This window comes from Dama dama, chromosome 7 (genome assembly GCF_033118175.1).
Source record: "Dama dama isolate Ldn47 chromosome 7, ASM3311817v1, whole genome shotgun sequence".
Classification (NCBI taxonomy): Eukaryota; Metazoa; Chordata; class Mammalia; order Artiodactyla; family Cervidae; genus Dama; species Dama dama.
The window spans coordinates 12,444,644-12,463,029 of NC_083687.1; the positions used below are offsets into that span (position 1 = coordinate 12,444,644).

Genomic DNA, 18,386 nt, shown 5'->3' on the forward strand with positions numbered 1-18,386 from the left:
GAGGCCGCTCCACCGCTCACCTTTCCGCTCCATGGCGAGACCGGTAACCGCCAGGCGCCTGCGCACTCGAGTGGCGGTGACTCCCGCTCCCGCCGCGGCCCCAAACCCAGCCCGCGCACGCCCCGCCCCTCGGCGCCCACCCCGCCCCGCCCACAACGGCGCGCGCCTGCGCGCTGAGCGCGGAGCCTACCACCTGCTCGTGAGGAGGGGAGGGCGTGAAGAATGGGGGAGGAGGGGAGGGGAAGAACGCCGAGGGTGAGCGCGCGCCGGGTGTTTGAGAAGCGAGCCTGGAAGCCTCGCAGTGCGAGCTTTTAGTGTGTTCGCCGGGCGGTCGCCTCCTGAGGAATGGTGAACAGGGTGGCATAGAGGGTTCCCTGCGTGCTGAGTCAGAGCTCCTTGACCGACTGCAACCTGCCTTGGTTTCCTGATCGGTAAAATGAAATAATCAGGTGTGTCCCAGTCCCTCCACTGCGCTATTGTGAGGGCCAGTTGAGAAACTGTGAGGAAAACTGAGGGAGAAATTACAAGAAAGAAAGAAAAAGGAGTAGGAGCATCACAGGGACTGGAAGGAAGGAACCTGTGACTTTATCGTTACTTAAAAGACTTTAAAAGTGAGTTTTCTCGTACAATTTCAAAGTCAAATGAAGACTTAAAGGAAGGAAGCGGGAGAATAAAACTTAGTGTTTTCTTATTTTACCACTTTATCAACTTTTCAGTACAAATACACGCAATTGTCTTTATAGAATAGTTTTATACTGTCTAAGTGCATTTTCTCATTTGATGTTCATGACAGCTTAAAGGCAAGATAGTTATTAATTCCACTACACAAATAAGCTAACTCGGAGGGGATATGTACTCAGAACCTTGGTGTCCTGCCACAGTGATCATTCATCAAATACTTGCTGTATAGCAGGGTTAGAAAAGTTTTTCTGTTAAGGGCCATGTAGTAAACTTAAAGACTTGGGGATCATAAATAAGATCTGTTAACTACTCAGCTCTGCCACTAGAGATCAAAAGCTTCTCAGTGCTCAAAACAAGCCTTCTTTATGGTCCCTGAAACTTGAATTTCATGTAATTTTCCGGTATCATGAAATACTATTTTTCTGTTGATCTTTTCCCATGATTTCAACCATTCTTGGTTCGGGCCTTAGTTTGCCAACCCCTTTGTAAAGTACTACAGCAGGACAGGTGGAAGCCTGCAGATCCTCGCTCTTCTAGAAGTTAGACCTTAATGGGGAAGACGGAGAAGTAATTAACTGAGAAGGGAAGATGAAAGTACAATAATGCTGCACAGGTCAAGCATGGGGGCTTGGGCAGGATTTTATTGAGCAAAGTAGGTCATTAAGTCCAGCCAGGGAGGAGACAGCTTTTGTGCTGGGTCTTGGGAAATGTGTAGGATTTCCAGAGGTGGAGGAGATGTCACACATTCCTGAATGAGAAAATCAATTGAGCAAAAAGACACAGGCTTGGACACCTACAGGTGGGGACTGAGGCTGGTAATGACTAAAGAGATGAAGTAGAACGTGAGGCTGGAAATGTAGGTTTGCCAAATTTGAAATTTAGATAATTAATATCTGTTGCAGGGAACCTGAATGATAGCATTTCTAGGCAGATTGCAAAAGAGGACAGCACCTGGTGTCCAAGGAAAACTACAACCCAGTTTCCTCTGAGTTCTATCCTTGAAAACAAAAGGAGATTTGGGGCAGACAGTGAAACCCTGGAGTCTGAGGATTCTGCCTGCTCAGGATTTAGAAAAGACAGGAGAGTGCTGCTGGCTCAGGAAAAGTCCCAGAATGGGGAAATTACTTCCCACAGAAAGTAAACTCTATGCGAGTTGGAGTGCTGCTTGGGTTTTCCTTGGTGTATCTTCACTAACAAGCACTTATTAGTGTGTCTGACACTTACTAGGTGCTCAAATATTTGTCTAATCAAAGAATAAATGATGTGGGAATTCCCTGGTTGTCCAGTGGATAAGACTCCAAGCTCTCGTTGCTAAGGTCCCAGGTTCGATCCCAGGTCAGAGAACTAAAAATCTCACAAGCCACAGGGTGTGGCAAAAAAAAAAAATGATGTGCAGTTTATGAGAAAGGTCTGGATGAGGGAGAGAAAACACTGTGAGGGACAATCGGAGAGCTGAGCTAAAACCCAAATAGGTTAGTGCGGATCCATCAAAAAGGAATGCGTAACTTGGCATGAATCAGTCACACCTATTCTGACCCTGAGTGACTGTTGCTTCTCTCTCTTAAGAGCTTACCAGTCCTGTTTAATAACTCATTTGAGAATTTTTCCAGAGCCAATATCAAGCTTATTGGACTGAGTTCCCAGGATTGACTATTTCTTCTTTTTCTTTCTTCTGTTTTCCCCATTCTCCCAGCATGCTTCAGTTCTTCACACTTTTTCTACAGTTTCTATAATTGTTCACATAAGCTAGCTTGCTTGGTTTTTTCCGTATTCTAAAGCTTATACCTTTTTTTATGCTTCCTCCTTTAAATGTACCCTTAAAAATCCAACCCCCCCCCCCCCATTTCACAAGGTTTAATCTATTTTGGATTTTACCCTAACAGAAGTTATTCTTAAAAGTGGTGGTCTTTTCAGTATGGTACGGGCACAAAGACAGAAATATAGATCAATGGAACAGAATAGAAAGCCCAGAGATAAATCCACGAACCTATGGACACCTTATCTTTGACAAAGGAGGCAAGAATATACAATGGAAAAAAGACAACCTCTTTAACAAGTGGTGCTGGGAAAACTGGTCAACCACTTGTAAAAGAATGAAACTAGAACACTTTCTAACACCATACACAAAAATAAACTCAAAATGGATTAAAGATCTAAATGTAAGACCAGAAACTATAAAACTCCTAGAGGAGAACATAGGCAAAACACTCTCCGACATAAATCACAGCAGGATCCTCTATGACCCACCTCCCAGAATATTGGAAATAAAAGCAAAAATAAACAAATGGGACCTAATTAAACTTAAAAGCTTTTGCACAAAGGAAACTATAAGCAAGGTGAAAAGACAGCCCTCAGATTGGGGGAAAATAATAGCAAACGAAGCAACAGACAAAGGATTAATCTCAAAAATATACAAGCAACTCCTGCAGCTCAATTCCAGAAAAATAAATGACCCAATCAAAAAATGGGCCAAAGAACTAAACAGATATTTCTCCAAAGAACTAAACAGATATTTCTCCAAAGAAGACATACAGATGGCTAACAAACACATGAAAAGATGATCAACATCACTCTTTATCAGAGAAATACAAATCAAAACCACAATGAGGTACCATTACACACCAGTCAGGATGGCTGCTATCCAAAAGTCTACAAGCAATAAATGCTGGAGAGGGTGTGGAGAAAAGGGAACCCTCTTACACTGTTGGTGGGAATGCAAACTAGTACAGCCGCTATGGAGAACAGTGTGGAGATTTCTTAAAAAACTGGAAATAGAAATGCCATATGACCCAGCAATCCCACTTCTGGGCATACACAGAGAGGAAACCAGATCTGAAAGAGACACGTGCACCCCAATGTTCATCGCAGCACTGTTTATAATAGCCAGGACATGGAAGCAACCTAGATGTCCATCAGCAGACGAATAGATAAGAAAGCTGTGGTACATATACACCATGGAATATTACTCAGCCATTAAAAAGAATTCATTTGAATCAGTTCTAATGAGATGGATGAAACTGGAGCCCATTACACACAGTGAAATAAGCCAGAAAGATAAAGACCAATACAGTATACTAACGCATATATATGGAATTTAGAAAGATGGTAACGATAACCCTATATGCAAAACAGAAAAAGAGACACAGATGTACAGAACAGACTTTTGGACTCTGTGGGAGAAGGCAAGGGTGGGATGTTTCAAGAGAACAACATCGAAACATGTATATTATCAAGGGTGAAACAGATCACCAGCCCAGGTTGGATGCATGAGACAAGTGCTTGGGGCTGGTGCACTGGGAAGACCCAGAGGGATCGGGTGGAGAGGGAGGTGGGAGGGGGGGTTGGGATGGGGAATACATGTAAATCCATGGCTGATTCATGTCAATGTATGACAAAAACCACTACAATATTGTAAAGTAATTAGCCTCCAACTAATAAAAATAAATAGAAAAAAAAAGTGGTCTTTTGCTATTTTATTCTCAATTATATGCATACCCCTCTCCCACAACTGTTTTTCTGCAAGTTCTTTTAAAAGTAGAATTATTCAAAGAACATAAATCATTGTGGTTTTGTTGCTTATGGGCAGTGTGAGAATTTAATTTCTGCAAAGATCCCATTCTTTATGAGCTAATTTATTTTTTAAGACTGTCCTGGATCTTCCCTAATGCTTCTTTGGAATTTTGAAATATGAGCACCTAAGTGTAGCATACTTATTTCATCATACCCAACATTCCCTGGCTTGATTACCACAAACTCTCAAAGTTTTGATCTGAATTAAATCCAAAGTATCACTTCCCCTTAAGGCTTTCCCTGTGTCCTGGGAGATGAAATAGACAAGAGAAGAAGAAAGTGAGAATAAAACAGATGCTTTATTTGAATAAGATTCCCAGTAGACATCTGCATGATTGGAGAACCCCAATAGAACTTTCTCTTGTCTTTGTTTTGTGAAGTATATTGATACTTCTCTTGATAGTTTTGTGAAGTATATTGGGAAAATATAATTACATTGTAGGCTTGAGTATCAGGATACATGGCACAGTCAACAGAATAATTGGAGAGAATTGAATAAAGGGATTGAGGGGCTTAAGGGAAACCAGCTGGGTAGAGATGACGAGGCATCCAGGGCCTAGCACCAGTGGGAATGTTTACCACACTAGGCCTGAAGAAACAAGGGGTGGAGGTGTTACCAGAACCCAATGAGGGCTTGTATTAGTTTGCTAGGGTTACTTTAACAAAGTACCATAGGGACTTCCTTGGTGGTCCAGTGGTTAAGACTCTGCCCTTCCTATGCAGGGGGCACAGGTTCCATCTCTAGTAGGGGAACTAAGATCACACATGCCATGAAGCCATAAAAAAGGTATCACAGACCAGGTGGCTTCAACAACAGATATGTATTGTCTCACAACTCTAGAGGCTAGAAGTCTGAAATCAAGGTGTCAGCAAGGTTGGTTACTTCAGAAAATTATGAGGGAAGGATTTGTCCTCTTTCCCTTGCTTGTGGGTGACTTCCTGGTCCGTGTCTCTTCAGATCATCTCTTTTTGTGTATCTTGATTTATGTCCAGATTTCCCCTTTTCATAAGGGCATCAGCCATATTGGATTAGGACCCATTCTCAAGAGCTCATTTTAACTTGATTACCTCTGTAAAGACCCTATCTCCAAAAGGTCACCTTCTGAGGTCCTGGGGGATAGGATACCAATAAGTCTTCGGGGAGGGGGTACAATCCAACCCATAGCAGAGCTGTAGTAAGGAAGCACTGCCTGAAGACAGCTGTGCCCTTTGATAAAGGGATATAACCATCACTTGTGTGTGTGTGCTAAGTCGCTTCAGGCGTGTCTGACTGTGTGACCCTATGGATTGTAGCCCACCAGGCTCCTCTGTCCATGGGTTCTCCAGGGAAGAATACTGGAGTAGGTTGCCATGCCCTCCTTCAAGGGATCTTCCCGACCCAGGGATTGAACATGTGTCTCTTATGTCTCCTGCATTGACAGGCAGATTCTTTCACACTGGGACCACCGGGGAAGCCCCAGCTGTCACCAGCAGGGAAATTAATACCCAGCTTCTTTCTTTAATCATCCTCTCTGGCTAGTGCCTCCCATTCACAAAACCCACCTGGAAGTTAGAAGACAGGGGTGCCTGGGTGAAACAGTCCAGGCAAGCCAGCCTCCCAGGGCACAGAGCAGGGTGGAGAGGGCGGAGGGTGAGTCTGGAGGGGCAAACAGTATCCAGCACAGCCTGTCTGGGCAGTCAGCAGGCTCCACCCAAAGCAGACCGCAGTTTCCAAGCGAGTAAGTCAGCCTCTTGGCCTCCCTTGTCCCTGGAGAGGCTTGAGAACTGAAGTTGCTTGGAGATATAAACGCTTTTCTGGCTTTGTTCTATAAAAGCTTCCCTGGTGGCTCAGCTGGTAAAGAATCTGCCCCCAATGCAGGAGACCTGGGCTCGATCCCTGGGTTGGGAAGATCCCCTGGAGAAGGGAAAGGCTACCCACTCAAATATTTTGGCCTGGAGAATTCCATAGACTGTATAGCCCTTGGGGTTGCAAAGAGTTGGACAGGACTAAGCAACTTTCACTTTTGAGACTTCCCTGGCAGTCCAGTGGTTAAGACTGCACTGTGAGTGCAAGCAACAAAGGTTTGATCCCTGCTTGGGTAACTAAGAGGCTGTGTGGTGCAACAACAAGAACAACAACAAAAATCTTAAACTTCACAAGGAAATTGTGCTGGACTGAAGAGGGGAGTAGGTAGAGGAGATATAAGAATAAAAACCTTGACTTGGTGGGGTGGGAAACTCTTGCCTCCTCTTAGATGGCTCCTCTGGTCACAGCATAAAGGTTGGGGGTTTGGGTTCTCTAGCAATGAGGAGGTTGCAGAGACTGGCGGTTCTGGAGGCAGGTGGAGCCCCTTCTCTGCTCCCTGGAGGTGCTCTGGGGAGGCAGTAGGATGTTACAAACTGACCTAAGCTGATCGGGTCCAAGTCTAAGTTCTTTATACTTGGTAATGAACTTCTACCAGACAAGTCTGAGTGATGAGGATTTGTCTGCCCCACATCCTCATTCCTGGGATATAAAGGAAGCGAGTTTTGACTAAAATCTGCCACACACATTTGTTAACCTTCACTGGCAGGCAGGCACAGAACAGCTCGTATGACCTGTGTATGTTCTTTGAGGTCTCTGCCCTTTTGGAGGCTCTGACTGCAGGTTTAATTTCTGAAGTTTGGCAATCTCAGGGCCAAAATAAAGACAGTTTAGGAAACACATAAAAATGGGCAACATGGTTTAGACATTTGAGTTCTGATTTCTACCTGCTATGCAATATCTGATCTGTTTTTCTTTTCCTTCTTTCAAATCCTTTCCACTAGGCCCACCCTCAGGACAAGCATTTATCGAGTACCTGCTGCAGCCCAGGCATGAGACTAAGGGCTTCAAGAAGCAGAGAAGAAGAAAACATAGACCTTGCCCAGTAGGACTTAATAGTTAATTCTTAAAAAAAAAAATTTTCAGGGGGGATATAGTTGACTGACAATGTTGTGTTAGTTTCAGGGGTACAGCCAAGTGAGCTGTTTATACATGTATAGATATCTGCTAATCCTTATATAGTAATGATGCTGTTGTCCCTCATCCCTCAAACAACTCTATGCGGTCAATACTATTATTATCTTCTGTGTTTGACAGATGAGGAAGCTGAGGTACAACCAAAGTCACACACACTCCATAGTAAGAGGCAGAGTTTTGAATCGGAGCAGCCAGGCTTTCAAATTCCTACTGTTCACCACACACCACATTATGAATATAAGTAGATGCATGAAGTATCACAGGAGCACAAAAAAAGAGGCCCTCTCAGTTCAGGATTTGAGGAGGGGTAAGAAGAGAGACATCTCCTGAATGAGATGACCCTGTGCAGCATTGGAGAGCATCGAATAGATGTCAGCTGGGAACAGAAGGGAGGGATGAAGCCCCACATGGTATGTGGGAGAACCATAAACAGCTTAGCATTGCTGGAGTATAAAGTGCAAGGGGGAAGGTGGGAGGTAGTTTGCTCCACAAATGCTGACCGGGCCCTTTATGCAGGCACTGTGTTTGGTGCTGGGGGGTATAGCAGGGAGCTTGGAGCTTCTAAGGAACTTGAACTTGAGCTTTCCAACATTTTACTTCCTTGGACTTCCCTGGTGACTCGGTGGTAAAGAATCCACCTACAAATGCAAGAGACTCGGGTTCGATCCCTGGTCCAGGAAGATTCCACATACCTCAGAGAAACTAAGCTCATGCCACAGCTACTGACCCCGAGAGCCCTAGAGCCCATGCTCCACAACGGAGAGAAGCTCCTGCAAAGAGAAGCCCTCGCACGGCAGCTGGAGAGGAGCCTCTGCTCCCCACAACTAGAGTAAGCCCGTGCACAGCATCGAAGACCCAGCACAGGCCCAAACACAAAAGCACTTTGTCTCCTTCCTCACTAAAATAACTTTTTGAAATTATCCCTGTGCAACACACTCAACAAACTAGAAATAGGACTTCCTCAACCTGATAAAGGCTGAGGAAAAAACCCACAACTATCAGCATATTTAATGATGAAAGACTGACAGCTTTCTCCCTAAGGTGAGGAACAAGAAAAGGATGTCCACTCTCGCCACTGGTATTCAGTCATGTGCTGAAGGTTTTAGCCAGGGTCACTAGACAAGAAAATTACATAAGAGGCATACAAACTGGAAAGGAAATTGACAGTTTAAAAGTGTTACATCACAGTTTTGAACGCCATTCAGCGGAATTTAAATACAATAGCAATTTGATGCCCATCGTCATACACTTTTATATGTAAAAAAAAATAAAATCATTGTGTTAATTATAAGAAATTTTACCCATGGCTGATTCATGTCAATGTATGGCAAAAAACACTACAATATTGTAAAGTAATTAGCCTCCAACTAATAAAAATAAATGGAAAAAAAGAAAAAAAAAAGAAATTTTACATTACCTCCTTTTCTCCTTGAACTTGTATTTCTATTTCATTTTACTCTCACAGAAGTTCATCCTCAGGTAATACAATTTTATGTTTAAAAGTCTTGTACTGGTACTTCTCTGGTGGTCCTGTGGCTAAGACCACATTCCCAATGCAGGGCCCCGAGTTCAATCCCTGGTAAAGGAACTAGATCCCGCATGCTGCAACTAAAAGTTTAAATGCCACACCAAAAAGAAAAAAAGATCCTGGATGCCGCAACAGATTCAAGTGCCACAACTAAGACCTGGCAAAGTCATATAAATTTTAAGAAAAAGTCTTGCTCATCCTGTCATCCCTCACCACATAAATGTGCATTAACATTGTAATTTAGTTTGCAAAGACATTTCCTAAGATCATAGTCCTCTAAAAACTCTCTTACCTATCATTATGAATATTACTGCATGATGAATCAAAATAACATACAGGATCATTTTGTGATAGATGAAATTTTGTTTGCAAATATTCATCAGTGCAAAGGTAGGTGATGTTTCTTAATGAGGTCTGCATCATTCTATTCATTTTTTTTGGTAATGGGTGAGAAAACTTGCTACATAAAATAAAAATTTTTATATATGGGAATAGAAAGGGTTTGGCACAGCAATATAATTTAAAAAATCTCCTTCCAAATGTGTCAAAAATCACATGGTAATCATCAAAATTTATATTCATGGCCATCTACAGACAATTCTAAGAGGTCCTTATTCAATGTTGTTGAAAGCAGGTAATTCGAAACCATCTGACTTGCAAAAAGATGTGTTATCCAGTCATTAAAGTTATTTACTGTCTCAATCCAAACAGCAGTATTTCAACGTATTCCTTCGTTTGGACCCTTGAGAGGGTTATACACCCTCAGCCAGTGTACCTGAGCATTTTTGTGGGGAGGGAGAGGCCTTTTTGTTTGTTTTGATTGCCTCACTGCTCCTTGGAATAACAGTGACTTTTGTTCACTGCTGTATCTCCAGGGTCTAAAAGAAAAGTGTCAGATACATAGTAGGTGCTCAGTAAATTATCTTCAGAAATGTTATGGAAAAAATATCTTTTGATATAGTTCATGGGCTTCTCACGGAAAGAGTACTGGAGCAGTTTGCCATTCCCTCTAGTAATCATGTATGGATGTGAGAATTGGACCATAAAGAAAGCTGAGCGCCGAAGAGTTGATGTTTTCAAACTGTGGTGTTGGAGAAGACTCTTGAGAGTCCCTTGAATAGCAAGGAGATCAAACCAATTAATCCTAAAGGAAATCAAGCCTGAATATTCATTAGAAGGACTGAAGCTGAAGCTCCAATACTTGGGCCACCTGATTCGAAAAGCTGACTCACTGGAAAAGACCCTGATGCTGGGAAAGATTGAGGGTGGGAGAAGAGGGTGACAGAGGGCAAGATGGTTGGATGGCATCACCGATTCAATGGACATGAGTTTGAGCAAGCTCTGGGAAATTGTGAGGGACAGGGAGGCCTGGTGTGCTGCAGTCCACAGGGTCTCAAAGAGTTGGACGTGACTTGGTGACTGAACAATACCACCATGGAAGAACGTAAAAACCATGGGTGTCTGGGTGTGTGTACGGTGGGGCGGGGGTGGGGGTGGGTGGGGACAGGGAGAAGAGGAAGAGACACAGAGGCACTCAGTGTACTGATTTGCATTTTTCAGTTTAAAGGCACCAAGGAGCCACCTTTCCCCAAATGGAAGCAGCACTGTGTAAAGAGAAAGCCTGGGAATTCCTCGGCGATTCAGTGGTTGGGACTTAGTGCCCTCACGTCAGAGGCCTGTGTTTGATCCCTGGTGGGGGAACTAAGATCTCAAAAGCCAAGTGATGCAACAACAACAAAAAAAGCCTCATCTTTGGCAGCTCACTTGGGGTTGAATTTCAGCTTTGACACTGAATAGCTATGACTTTGGGCAAACTCTTGGTCTTAGAGTCTTATCCTGGATAAAAAGAATAACTGTTGCTCTCAAGGAGAGGCATTGGAGGAAATGACAATTAAATATGGTACTACCCATCAAGTACCTGCAGCATTGCATGCACTCAGCCAACAGGCATCTTCCTTCATTTGGATTTATTCTGAACCTTCACTGCCGCAGATGTTAAGCAGTACAAAGATGGTAGAGTTGAGGCTTCAGCTGGAGTCCAGGGCAGGGGGACCTCCTGTACGGTTTCCTCATCTAGGAAATGAGGGGCATAACAGCCCTGCCTCATGGGGTTGTGCAGAATAATGTGTTAACTTTGGCAAAGTGCTTAGAACAGAACCTGACACACAATAGAGTTAATAAATGAGTGCTACCTGGGCAAGGAGGCGCACCCTGGATCATAGCAGAGTGGAAGCGTGGGGACCATCTGAGTTGCCCTGTCTTTATTTTTTTGATGTTTTATTTGGTCCCACTGGGTCTTCGTTGTGGCATTTGGGATCTTTGATCTTAATTCTGGCACTTGAACTCTTAGTTCCGGCATGTGGGGGTCTATTTCCGTGATCAGGGATCGAACCCAGGCTCCCTGCATCGAGAGGCCGGAGTCTTAGCCACTGGACCACCAGGCAAGTCCCTCCCATGTACTGTTAATCAGACTGTTTCAGAGTCGGGTTCTATGGAAGAAGGAACACCAGTGGGGTGAGTTTCAGTGAGTATAGCAGGTTAAGGGCACCATGCGTATCTGTGGCCACAAGAACAGCATACTTCCTTCAAGGTTCCCGCTGCTCCAAAGCCCTGCCTGCTATTGGTCACAATAGCAGTGGTTATAATCAGTGGGTAACGTGGGGGAAATGTGGAATAACTTCCAATCCAGGTGTCAGAATCTCTTCAGCCACGAGAGGAACCTGTAGTGAAAATGTGGGCCTGAGCTCCAACAGATGCTTGTCTGTCAAAGAGAAAAATATCAGTATAGGAGACACTTCCCAGCCACAGAGCAGTCCCTGAAGAGGAAATGTTGCCTTACAATAGGGATTAAGCCCTTCAAATTCTTCATGGAGAAACCAAAACTGTGCCACTGAAACTCCTCAGGGTGTTGAAATAAGCATTGAAATAGATAATAATTCATGTGTCACGCCAGGAGCAAGACTTGCAAGAGGAGATTTCTGCTACTGCCATGCTCCACAGGATATGTTCTGCAGAAAGCTTGGTGGAGGGAATTTCCTGGTGCCCAGTGGTTAGGACTCAGTGCTCTCATGGCCACAGCCTGGGGTCAGTCCTTGGTTGGGGAACTAAGATCCCGCAATTCTCATGGCAAAAAGAAACAAATTAAAAAGGTTTGGTGGTACTCAAAGTGGACTTGAAAAGAGAGAGGGGCAGAATGGCATAAGCTCTGTACATGATACGAACATCATTTCCAGCAGCACTATAGGGAGTCACTCTGAGACAGAAGTTGCAGGATACTGTGGACTGGGGTTTTCCCATGAGGACTAACTAACAGTCAAATCTCCTCTTTTCTAATACAAGAAAGACACACCTTTCTAGATTAATGCTTGAGAAAGTCCTTTTCCTGCAGGCTCAGGTTTAACCCCCAAATGGACTTTGAGTAAACAACACATTTCCTGGAACTTCCCTGGTGGTCCAGTGACTAAGACTCTGGATTCCCAATGCAGGGGGTCCAGGTTAGATCCCTGTTTGGGGAACTAGATTCCACATGCTGCAGCTGAGACCCAGTACAGCCAAATAAACAAATTAATTAATTTTGATATAAAAAACCCAGCATATTCCTGTGAGCCCACATTCAGCATTTTTTGATACATTTGCACCATCCTTGGCTTCTGCAGAAGATCAAGAGGATAAGCCTAGAGAGACAAGGCAGCTTAGTATTGATAAAGGTTGATCCCCTTCCCAATGCACAAATACATGCATTTTAAGACCTTTCACAGGTTAGGTTAATTTGTTATATAAATGGGACCCAAAGTCAGCTCCTGGAATGACTGAAATAAATCAGAACGATTCTGCAATTTCACAAGCTAATTGTGACTCAGAAGAGGATACAACCACCCAGTGTTTACAGACACGTAGGAACAGGCAACATCAGGTATTAGTATCTGGAGACAGCCATGCCCATGTTTGCAGTCAGGGAGCTTGGGATAAACAGAGTTGATTACATCAGTAAACAGGCTGATTATTTACACTGCTCTCATGCCTGATTTGCTTCAGATTACAGGCAGTCCCTGTCACTAGTGAGTGATGGACCATTTCGAAGCAGAAGCTGTTCTTGAAGAGAAACCCGAAGGCCCATTTGTGCTCAGGGGCTCTATGAAGAGTTCTCTTCTCTGTGAAGCTCCATTGTGACAACAGATCCCCGCCTGCTTGAATTGAACAGTGGAATCCCCACTTTAGTTTTAATGCTCACAACCCTTACACGATTCACTGTAACAGGACTTTTGATGAAGATGCTAGTTCTTGCATGGTTTTTGAACCGTTGCTTACTATAGCAGCAAATAGGACATTTTCTTTAAGGCTGCAATGGATCTGCCGTGCAGTCCTCTGCAGGTACACCACAAATTGTGCAACTGATGGGCTCCCTTTACTTACCCTCAGTGTTACAGGGTTTTTATTTATGTATTTATTTATATTTATGCTTATTTGGCTGGGCCAGGTCTTAGTTGCAGCATGTGGGACCTTCAGTCTTCGTTGTGGCATGCAGGATCTTTAGTTGGGATCTAGTTTCCTGACCACAGGTGCTCTGTATTAGAGATTCAATCTTAGTCAGTGGACCACCAGGAAAGTCCCCTACAGGGTTTTTTTTAAAGTGTTATTATGAACAAAAAGTTCGCTGGCTAGAATGAGAAACAGTCAAGGCCAAGTAAACTCTCATCCCCAAAGGGCATTACTTAGATCTACTTTCATGAGCATTGAACAGTACAGCTACGCAAGCACACACTTGTGTTAGGCTTCTTTTGTACAGTAAGTGAGCTTAGTGTTAGTACCTGTCGGACATGATTGGCTGTTACTTAGATAAACGTGGTGCCTATGGAGACGACAGAGGATAGAGCTACAGGTGTTCAGGAAGGCTTCACAAATATTTAGCTGATTAGTTAACAGTCAGTTTTTAACAGGCTTCCCAGAGAGGGTGTAAAGAAAAGGGAACCCTCTTACACTGTTGGTGGGAATGCAAACTAGTACAGCCACTATGGAGAACACTGTGGAGATTCCTTAAAAAACTGGAAATAGAACTGCCATATAACCCAGCAATCCTACTCCTGGGCATACACACCGAGGAAACTAGATCTGAAAGAGACACGTGCACCCCAATGTTCATCACAGAACTGTATATAATTGCCTCGACATGGAAGCCACCTAGATGCCCATCAGCAGACTAATGGATAAGGAAGCTATGGTACATATACACAATGGAATATTACTCAGCCATTAAAAAGAATTCATTTGAATCAGTTCTAATGAGATGGATGAAACTGGAGCCCATTACACACAGTGAAGTAAGCCAGAAAGATAAAGACCAATACAGTATACTAACGCATATATATGGAATTTAAAAAGATGGTAATGATAACCCTATATGCAAAACAGAAAAAGAGACACAGATGTACAGAACAGACTTTGGGACTCTGTGGGAGAAGGCAAGGGTGGGATGTTCTGAGAGAATAGCATTGAAACAAGTATACTATCAAGGGTGAAAGAGTTCATCAGCCCAGGTTGAATGCATGAGACAAGTGCTCAGGGCTGGTGCACTGGGAAGATCCAGAGGAATTGGATGGGGAGGGAGGCGGGAGGGGGGATCGGGATGGGGAACACATGTAAATCCAGGGCTGATTCATGTCAATGTATGAGAAAAACCACTACAATACTGTAAAGTAATTAGCTTCCAACTAATAAAAATAAATGAAAAAAAAAAAAGGCTTCCCAGGTGGCACTAGTAGTAAAGAACCTGCCTGCCAATGCAGGAGACTCAAGAGACCTGGGATCAATCCCTGGGTCAGGAAGATCCTCTGGAGGAGGGCATGGCAACCTCCTCCAGTATTCTTGCCTGGGGAATCCCATGGACAGAGGAACCTGGTGGGCTATGCAGTCCATAGGGTCACAAGGAGTTGGACACAACTGAAGCGATTTAGCACGCATGCATGCAAGTTTTTAATGCCTGCTTTGGGGCATTTGCTATGAAGAATTTCCGTCTTACTGAAGAACAAATTATTAACATTGGATGAATATTACAACAGTGTGACTAATGTTTGAAATTTTCTAAGAATTTTTCTATAAACTTTCAAAAGTAGCAATGTTTGTAGTTACTATAAATCAAGCTTTGGAAGCCCCCCAAAATAAAGACTGCTTTCCTTTTAGAAAAAAAAATTGCTAATTTCTGGCACAAGGGCATAGTGCATTTAAGTATTGCTGTAGTTTATATTCAGTCTCCTAGTCGCTTTCATAAAAGTTACTGTTCAGTAAACCAGATTTCTGTCAACTCCGTAGTGTTTCCTTAAATTTATGATATTGAAGAAAGGATACTGGAAACAAACTTGTGGGCCTGGAGCTGCCTAGAGGACTGAGGCCAGGTGGGAGCATCCAGCAGAGTTCCAGGTTGTTTATCTTAGTCCTTGAGAACAAGAAATTAATGCTGGGATGAGAGTATTTTAGATTTAATCAGAGCATCTGCGAATTTGGTAAAGTTTTAGAGTTCTATAACTTTGGGAGGGAAGAATCCCTTTATTATATGACAACTCCATGCTTTCTAGTAAAGCAAAAGAAACACTCCAGAATGTTCACAGGATTTATCTCTAGGGAATGAAAGTACAGATCTTCCCCTCTCAGTTCAGTTCAGTTCAGTCGCTCAGTTGTGTCTGACTCTGAGACCCCACAGACTGCAGCATGCCAAGCCTTCCTGTCTATCGCCAACTCCCAGAGTTTACTCAAACTCATGTCCATCGAGTCAGTGATGCCATCCAACCACCTCATCCTCTGTCGTCCCTTTCTCCTACCGCCTTCAGTCTTTCCCCGCATCAGGGTCTTTTCCAATGAGTCAGTTCTTCGCATCAGCTGGCCAAAGTATTGGAGCTTCAGCTTCAGCATCAGTCGTTCCAATGAATATTCAGGACTGATTTCCTTCAGGATGGACTGGTTGGATCTCCTTGCAGTCCAAGGGACTCTCAAGAGTCTTCTCCAACACCACAGTTCAAAAGCACAGTTCAAAAATTCTTCCCCTCCACTCCCTGCTTTTCTGTATTTTATAGATTTTCATTAAAGAGTATTATTCTTACAATGAAAAACTGTATTTTGAGGACTTCCCTGGAGGCCCAGTGGTTAGGATTCCACGTTTCCATCACTGGGGCCGGGGTTCATTACCTGACTGGGAATTAGGATCCTGCATGTTGTGTGATGCGGCCAAAAAAAAAAACCACAAAAAGCTATATTTCGCAAAAAGTCAGACACAACTGAGTGACTTTCACTTTCACTTCAAAACTATATCACAAGCTCAAAAATGTCTCCATCAGCAGATTTTTAAGATAAGGCAAAATTAATTCAAGCATGAGGTTCCTTTGGCTTTGTTAAGTCCAATATTCAGAGCAGTATTCAGAGAGTTTTTAGAAAGACTTTGTCCCAATTTGGGGGAATAATTTAGTCCTATACAAATGATGCTCTAGTCTCACCTAACAATGCATACAAGTCATACCTGAAGTGATCAAACTGTTTCCCAGAACAAAACTCAAGATTTTTCTTGGTTCCCACCCCAAGCGGACACTAGCTCCACAGTAGATGTGGTGCCCCTGCTCATCCTTGGTCCATTGAGAACCTCGGGTTTATCCCACTTAGTCTCAATTGAGCCCGGCTCAGGTGTCATTTCTTCTCAGCGGTTTTCTCTCATTTTCTTTCTAACCCTTCCTGTCATCTGTATTTCCATACTTCTCATTATCATCATCTTTTCATTTAGGAGACATGACACTCCCTCCCCATATGGCTTGTTTGTAAGCTTAGGAGCTTCTTGAGGGGAGACATCATATTTTATTTATTCTTTTATCCTCATGCTTCTCATAGTGCGGTGGATTAAAAATGGCCATAAATTATTTCCCCTACAAGAAGTGGAGTATATGGGACTTCCCTGGCAGTCCAGTGGTTAAGACTTTGCCTTCCAATGAAGGAGGTGTGGATTTGATCCCTGGTTGGGGAGCTAGGATCCCACATGCCTTTTCAGCCAAAAAACCAAAACATAAAACAGAAGTGATATTGTAATAAAGACTTTTTAAAAAATTAATAGAGTGGATTTGGCTTCACACTGAATTAAGGCTGGGCTTGTCACTTTACTTTGATTAGCAGAATGTGGCGGATGACACGCTGCCTCGAGCCACGGTGTGAAGTTCAGGTACCCTTCTGGAGAAATCTTGCAGAGAGAAAGATCACTGCCTGGCCAGTCTCCAGCTCTTCCCGGCATCTCAGCAGAGACGCTAGGACTTGTGAACAAAGCCATCTTCAATTTCTAGCTCCAGGCGGATCTCTAGATGACTACAGCCTCATGAATGGGTCCAAGTTAACCCAGCCCAGATTGCAGGATTGTAAGCAAATATATGACTATTGCTTAAGCCACTAAATTTTGGGTCCATTGTTATGTAGTAATAGATTATGGAAACATGGAGTATTTGGGATACAGTGAGTCTTCCAATAAGTATGTGTTTAATTAAATTTAATTGTAGGAGCCTGGATGGGTAAAATTAGTCTAGATGACCCTCATGGTCCTTTTTTAGCACTGAGATTCTATGATCTCAAGATTATTATGCCATCATGGATTATGGATTTTGCCATTGCTTCCTGTATTTCTAGTGATAAATGAGCACTGAATCTAGATGCAGTATAGTTAAGTCCTTGGGCATGTTAGTCCATTTGGGCTGCTATAACAAAATACAATAGAATGAGTGGCTTATAAATAACAGAAATTTATTTCTCACAGTTTTGGAGACTGGGAAGTCCAAGATCAAAGTGCTGGCAGGTTAGATGTCTGGTGGGAACCCACTATCTAGCTCATAGATAGTCCTTGCTGTGTTTTCATATAGTGGGAGGAGGGATCTCTCTGAGGCCTCTTTTATAAGGCCAGTAATCCCATTAATAATTATAAGGGTGACCTAATTACCCCCCAAAGGCCCCATCTCCTAATACCATTATCTTGGGGATTAGGATTTCAGCATATGAATTTGGGACAACACATTTAGACCATAGCATTCCATCTCTGGCTCCCCAAACTTCATGACCTTCTCACATAGCAGCAACTCAAAAGGTCTAAGTGCAAAGTCTCATCTAAATATCATCTAAATAAGATATGGGTAAGATCAAGTTACAATCCATTGGGCTTTGTGATGTTTAAAGGATCTAGAGACAGCTACCTAGGGCCACCTATTTTGACCAATATTTTTTTCCAAACCTACTTTTCTACAGTTCTATTGATTTCACTTAGTTTTTTTAATATGTATTAATATAAATCCTACCCCTGTAATCCATTTACTGTAGCACATAGCCACTTTGAGGTCTTTTTTTTCCAGTGAAAGTGAAAAAGTCGCTCAGTCGTGTCCAACTCTTTGCGACCCCATGGACTATACAGTCTATGGAATTCTCCAGGCCAGAATACTGGTGTGGGTAGCCTTTCCCATCTCCATGGAATCTTCCCAACCCAGGGATCAAACCCAAGTCTCCCGCATTGCAGGCAGATTCTTTACCAGCTGAGCCACCAGAGAAACCCATGAATACTGGAGTGGGTAGCCTATCCCTTCTCTAGCCAATCTCCCCAACCCAGGAATCGAATTGGGGTCT

The 18,386-nt window shown here is 43.2% G+C and overlaps 1 protein-coding gene and 1 pseudogene across 1 annotated transcript in view; one reads left to right on the forward strand and one right to left on the reverse strand.

Moving 5' to 3' along the window:
• Nucleotides 1–48, reverse strand: part of SRPK1 (SRSF protein kinase 1) — a 63,791-nt gene extending 63,743 nt beyond the window's left edge. The window contains 1 exon segment of the mRNA XM_061146533.1: nt 1–48. Within this exon segment, the coding sequence (XP_061002516.1) occupies nt 1–33 (33 nt within the window). The 5' untranslated portion in view covers nt 34–48.
• On the forward strand, nt 32–13,447 carry LOC133060000 (suppressor of cytokine signaling 5-like; annotated as a pseudogene).
• The last annotated feature ends 4,939 nt before the right edge of the window (nt 13,448–18,386 follow it).